General features: G+C 45.6%; 1 protein-coding gene across 3 annotated transcripts in view; it reads left to right on the forward strand.

Moving 5' to 3' along the window:
• Nucleotides 1-3668: 3668 nt before the first annotated feature.
• Nucleotides 3669-6103, forward strand: part of LOC147009676 (solute carrier organic anion transporter family member 1C1-like) — an 85941-nt gene continuing 83506 nt past the window's right edge. The window contains exon 1 of one of the 3 annotated variants that reach the window (XM_085863039.1): nucleotides 3669-4045. In XM_085863039.1, the coding sequence (XP_085719165.1) occupies nucleotides 3977-4045 (69 nt within the window). In that variant the 5' untranslated portion in view covers nucleotides 3669-3976. Of the gene's footprint in view, nucleotides 4046-4961; nucleotides 4981-6103 lie in introns of those variants that run through there. The other 2 variants (XM_085863037.1, XM_085863040.1) reach the window with 2 other exon arrangements.

Below are 6103 nucleotides of genomic sequence, written 5' to 3' on the forward strand. Positions count from 1 at the left end.
GAAACTTTACACGTATGACCGCCTGTCCATGAGCAACAAAAGTTTCACACATATGATGTCATAGGTCACATGGTTGGCAGCCATATTGGATTTACCCTAAAACCTATAAAAATAGACCACTCAAAAGAAGTCCTGGCAAGGGACTGCAATCTCTAATTGCTCTTTTTCTTGTTTGCCCCATGTTTTGACCATTACTTTGTGCATAGGGTTTCTCCTTCGGAAAAAAATAAAAAGAGAATACAGCCATTGCTGAACCAAAACCCAGCTTGGTGAGAGCTTGGTTAGAGGAGCATCTTTCCAAAGTCTGCCAATGTATGCAGGCTGTGTCGTCTGCAACAAAAGTCGGCGACAACCTCCAGGGTCTTGAAAAACGTTGCTCATTGCTCATTCTTGAAAAAAAGTATGCTTGCAGCCCAGTAAACCACAATGAGAGTATTTGGGGCTGGGGCCTAATAGCAGCCATTATGGTGTCCTGCAGGAGGTGTGGCAGCTCTCACACTGATGTCTTTAATCGGAATAAGTGACCCTCCTTTAAAAAATAGTGGAGACCACTGCTCTAGGCCATCCTTCCAGCTGCATGAATATCTTAAGATCTGTGTTCTAGGTCTTCCATGAGCCTTAACTGTGTATACAAATGCACATGTGTGAGTGTGGTGATCAAAGGGACGGATGTGGTGCCGGTGCGCGAGGGCGCAGTGAGGATGACCGCGAGGTGGTTGGAGGATTGCAATTGGGGAAGCCGTTAGGGATGGACTGTGTTGCAATAGGTTTAAAATGGCTTCCCCATTGCGTAGCCATAGCATGTGTAAGTACGGTACGAAGTAAGCCGACCATTGGGGAACAAAGGTTGCTGCATGTGAGAGCATGCTCCCACCGGGTTCTATATAGAACTATATAGAACCTGGCGGTTAAAACAAAAACCTTGCTGTTTGGTTGCGTTTTATCACCCTGAATTGGTTACAGAGAATGATAGGGATGTAAGGCCAGTTGGGGAAGGAGGGGTATTTTGAGAGAACCTTGGAGAAAAGGTGCGGGAAGTTACGACAATTTTCCAGCGCTAATTGGTGGATTAGCTGGGAACACTGAGACTGCAGGGAGGGGTCATGTGGGGATCCAGGGAAGTGTTCACGCCACACCATGAGGTATGCAACGAGCCCTGCGGAGGGGTGCGGGGTGCTGGGAGCCTGCGGGATGGCCACTGAAGCTCCGCTGGAGGTTCCGTGTGCATTTGGGGTGAGCTTCATGTGAGCACCGCAGGGGTTACAGAAGGTTTGGAGAGTTCGCGGCGCTAGTAGAGGTGATGGCATGAAGGTTGAGGCCTGGGTTAGTGGGGCAACCATGTGATCCAGAGGGTATGTAAAATTAGAGGGCAATGAAGAAGACTGTGCAGGCAAGTTGATGGGGACTGTTGAGAAATTAGAAAGAAAATTTGAGAGCTGGGCCCAAACTTGTTCGAGCATCAATGTGCAGGACAATGGGTAAATTGGTTGCACAGAACCACTGCAGAGGGAGGTTTAATGATGAAAGTGGAATGAGTTTTTGAGAATTTTAGGATAGAATAGGGATGTCTCCCCTTTGTACAATTTTTGAATGTCTGTGGCCGCTGGAGTGACGGAGTATGGTAATTGGATTTTTCGAGGACTCATTGTGTCCCAAATTTTAGTGTTGGGTTAGACGCACCCACCCTTCATTGGGCTACTCTGCTGGCGAGCATTGTGAGGCCACGCTACCTCATCATGTTTAACATCGTATGTGTCTTGATTTTCCATCTGGTAGATAGGATAATTGATGGGATTAGTTGGCCCGGGAGGGACAGATTAATTTAGAAGGCATTCGTGGGTCAGTATTTAGGCAAGGTGAATAAAAAGAACAAGGGTAGAGTTAGAGTAGAGGGATTACAGGGGTAGGAGTGGAGTTATTTAAGAAGGGTTAACATGGCATATCGATCAAGTTAGGTTCAGGCTGAAGCCGGCCACCTGATCTGCTGTGACTGCATGTTCCTGTCTCCACGACACCGTATTCAAAATTCATCAGTGAGGCTGGCCTGCAACACCTGCTGGGCCAGTGGTACCTCACCTGTTTGCCTGCCTGTAGCCATGCCTACCATGTCAGCAATCCTACCTTGTTTGCCATGTTGCCATGTCACTCACCTGCTGTGTTTGGGTCATTGAAAGCCAGAGTGTTTTTCAGGCCGATGGGCCACCTGCTTGAAAGAGGCCAGTGAGGGTCAATATGACTCACCTTTGTTCAATGCGGACCACGTCAGCCAGAGAAACTCATCCTCATTGAGCGGCCACATAGTCCCACCTGTGCATTGTGGCTAGTGGGCCTCTTTGTCGCCCAAAGTAGGCCACATAGGCCGAAAAGACTCACCATGCTTGGAGTGCTATTTGGGCCTTGCATAATGTAATTGCGAGCCCTCCAGGCTGGAAGAGTCCACTAAAGGCTGATGAGGAGAGTCAATGCCAGACAGTAGGGGTCAGTTTAAAGACTATGGACTTTGTTAACAGAATGACAATATCCAGATGTACAGTACAAGTTGTGCTTAAGATAGAATGTCCAACTTTAGATGTAAAACTTTCTCCCGTCACGAACTGCCACATACCATCGCATGCAGCCATCCATACCATCGGGTGCTCGGACCCTGAGAGCGCAAACTGAGCACCTTCATGTTCAGTCACCCATACCATCGGGCACTCTGAGGGATAGCAAGCGGAGTGGAGGAGGGAGTGTGAGGAGGTGAAACCAAGCACGATTGGGCCAGATCATTAGGCGACAACTCAGGTGTGTCAGGGCTGCAACACCAACCCCAACTCCTTAATTCTCACCTCTACCTCTTCTCACCCCCTCTTCCCGCATTTCCTCTCATTTCATCGGGTGTCTGGATCCATTTTGTGTCGAAGTGTTAAGTAATTGTTGTAAGAATTCCAAGGGTGGATATGTTGCCTAGAGGTCATGGGAGCGTTGTATGTGTTGTAAATGCTTGCCTGTAAATAATCGCTTGCCTGCCATTGCCAATACAAGCTTAAAACCATCTTGATTTTGGCCTGCCCTGCTTTGATCGCCGCATAGCATGCCTGAGGGCCATTGACCCAGTGTTGATTGGCCTCCGATAGACGATGATAGGGTGTGGCTTGTAACACTGGTTCGCTCGGCCAATTAACATTGGTTACGCAGCCACCGGTACGGTTCCCTATCTGCTTCAATCATCTCACAGGTATTTTAAACCAACCCTGGGCACGAATATCTGACCAGAGGTGTGCTGTAGATGCCTCCGACTCTCTGAGTCATTGAGAGCAGTGAGATCCGTCACATTATGTGCAAGTGAATACACTATGTATGAGAAGTAAATTTAACATAAATTTATTTTTGCTGGGAACAAAGCAAAAAAATTCCATTGTATGAAGTCGACAAAAATTTGAGTCAAACAGCTTTTCAGAACATACATTGGCAATAAATGAAGCCTTTTGTCTTTATTCCTTGATTGCTTGCATTCCAACTCGGTTCATAAGTAAATGTGGGACTTGACACCAAGTTGAAGTAATACTCCAGTGACTTGAAACTTGGCTAAAGTGACTTGTTGACATGTCTGCTAAACTATGGGTATCTCTATCAGCATGTGGGGTCAACGAACAGGGTGTAGATGATTAATGACCTGGGAGGCATTCTTTGGAAAACAAAAGCCACGATGCAGGGATGAACAGCAAATAACGCTTGATCAGCTGACTTTATTTGCTGATTGGTCGTCCTGGCTGGAATTTTCACGAACTAAACGTCTATCCTTCAACAATGCCAATTAACTTCATGTTTTTCCGTTAATTACAGTAGTCTGTAGTTCAGAAGAAAGTAACATGATGTGCAAGAGGAAATCCCAAGATTGTATGTGAGCTTCATTACTACGTTCTCTCTGGTCTTGCCTTCACCTTGTGTAAATTTGTAAAAAAAACAAAAACAAATTTAATCCTTTCCCAACGAGATGGATCGATTCAGCATGAAGAAACGAACTTTACTCAAGAGCAAGAAACCATGGTTTGCTAATCTCAAGGTAAGAATTTGGTTCGATGACGTTATAATGATAATAATCATACTAATTAATTGTAATAATTTGTACCAGATTCAGCGGTGTAATGGTTCGACGTTAGAGCGTCCGCTCTGAGTGTGGGAGGTCGGTGGTTCGAACCGGGTCATACCAAAGACTTAAAAATGGTACGCGTTGCTTCGTTGGTTAATATTCAGCATTTTAATGGACAGATGAGGATTTGTCCTTACTCTGTTGGCATTCTTGGGGAGGAGGAAATTCCTTCTTAGGAAATGCTCCACTGAGTGCACTGAGAAAGGTGGTGTCATTGTTGTGGCATTGCTGGTTTCCAGAGAGCTCTGGGAAGTGATGGCACTTCCACCAAGCTCAGTGGCTGTGTTTGTCTTATCTAACAGTGTCTTGTGTATTTGTGTGTGAGATGGGTGTGGCAGCTACACTTTCAGCCTTCTTCGATCTTGTGGGGAAAAAAAAAAACCAAAAGGATATGGCTTAAATGAAAATGTGATCACTAATTAAATAGAACCACAACCATGATCTTTCTTCCCTCATTACCCCTTCCCAAGCCCACCTCTTTCAGGTTTTCCAGTTTTCCCTTACACATCTGTTAGTGAGAGTTTGCTGTTGTATCCATCTTGTTCACCGGCTGTGTCCTCCCCTTGTTCTCATTCCTCCCCACGTCCCTTGTCCCTCCAAGTCTCCCTTTATTTTGTCCCTCACCCTAAAAATCTAAAAAAAGTATCTGGGGCAGTCGTGCCAATCTCAAGCTCCTGATGCCTGTTGGTGTTGAATGTTTTTTTTTAATTTGAGTTCGTGAATCCCAATCCTGAGCACCAGTTGGTGTGTCAGCAGGGTAAGAATCCCACTATAAAGACAGCAGTTGTCATGCCGACTGGGTTCAGGAATCCTTGTCCTGCGTCTCAAAAAATTGAAAAAAATTTGCTGTAAGTACCAAACATAAAATGCTAATTTGTATGGACAACCATGATTCACCTTCCCGTTTCCCTTCCCACTTGCCCCCCTTCTCCCCAAATGTCTTTTGCATGTAAGAATAGACAACCCCCCCCCCCAAAAAAAACTATTCCAATTTGTTTAATCCAAAATTTATCGCGACCGACTTCCCTTTTCTTTTCTTTTCTTGAGAAATGCTAATAAAGCACCATTTTGAAACATGTTTAAAAAAAAAAATTAAAAAAATCAACATCCATGCTGCATTTTGAAGCTCATTGATGAATATATTGCTGCAGTTGGCAGATTCAAACCAATTACCTGATCCCAATCCTGACAAACCAATGTTCAGGCGATCACGTTGGCCAAATGGCCAAGACGATTCAGGCAGGATAAAGGGCCTATTCGCTCCTATACCTCGCCAAACGTGGAACGCCAATGGCTGTGAGGGCAGTGCACCGGACACCTCTCCTTGATGGGATCGGATCAAGATCAAATTGAGATCCAAGCGGTGGTTTCACCTGCGAGGTGGTGAACTTTAACAATGGGCATTAAGTGTCTAAAACTCGAATATCCTCCAAAATGATCCAAAGCCAACTCTGCTGTGTGAGTCAGTGATCATAACGGTCTGAATAATTCAGGGAGGCCCAGTGAGTTCAATAATGTGTATTTAAAATGGGAATGGGAAGAACAGGAAAGCAATCATTGATTTGTGATTTGTAGGTTTATTGACAATACAATACATACAATACGTGCCCCAGGGTTTCGGACGGATGGAAGATCTTACGTATTGCATCTTAAGGCCTCAACGCACCACAAAAGAAAGACCAGAGAGATATTGACAAGATACAAGATACTCCATTATGGTCTGTTTGGCCCCGCAAGTCCAATGGGGTGTATCCAAAGCGTAGGCAGGGACAGTGGTCAGATCAATTGGAGCTGGCACTATGCTGGGGGAGATTCAACCCGGGTCGAAGAGGGGAAAATGGCATGATGGTGGGAGGTGCTCACTCCTCCCCGTTTGGTCGGGCATGCACCCGCTTCCGACACGACCGAACCTGACTGCAAGCTCAACTCGACTCACTCAACTGTACGTCTTTACAGAGCTCCTTTTACGAC

The sequence above is a fragment of the Eptatretus burgeri genome, chromosome 17, assembly GCF_056783735.1.
Source record: "Eptatretus burgeri isolate ZD-2024b chromosome 17, Ebu_testis_v1, whole genome shotgun sequence".
NCBI classification, from domain to species: domain Eukaryota; kingdom Metazoa; phylum Chordata; class Myxini; order Myxiniformes; family Myxinidae; genus Eptatretus; species Eptatretus burgeri.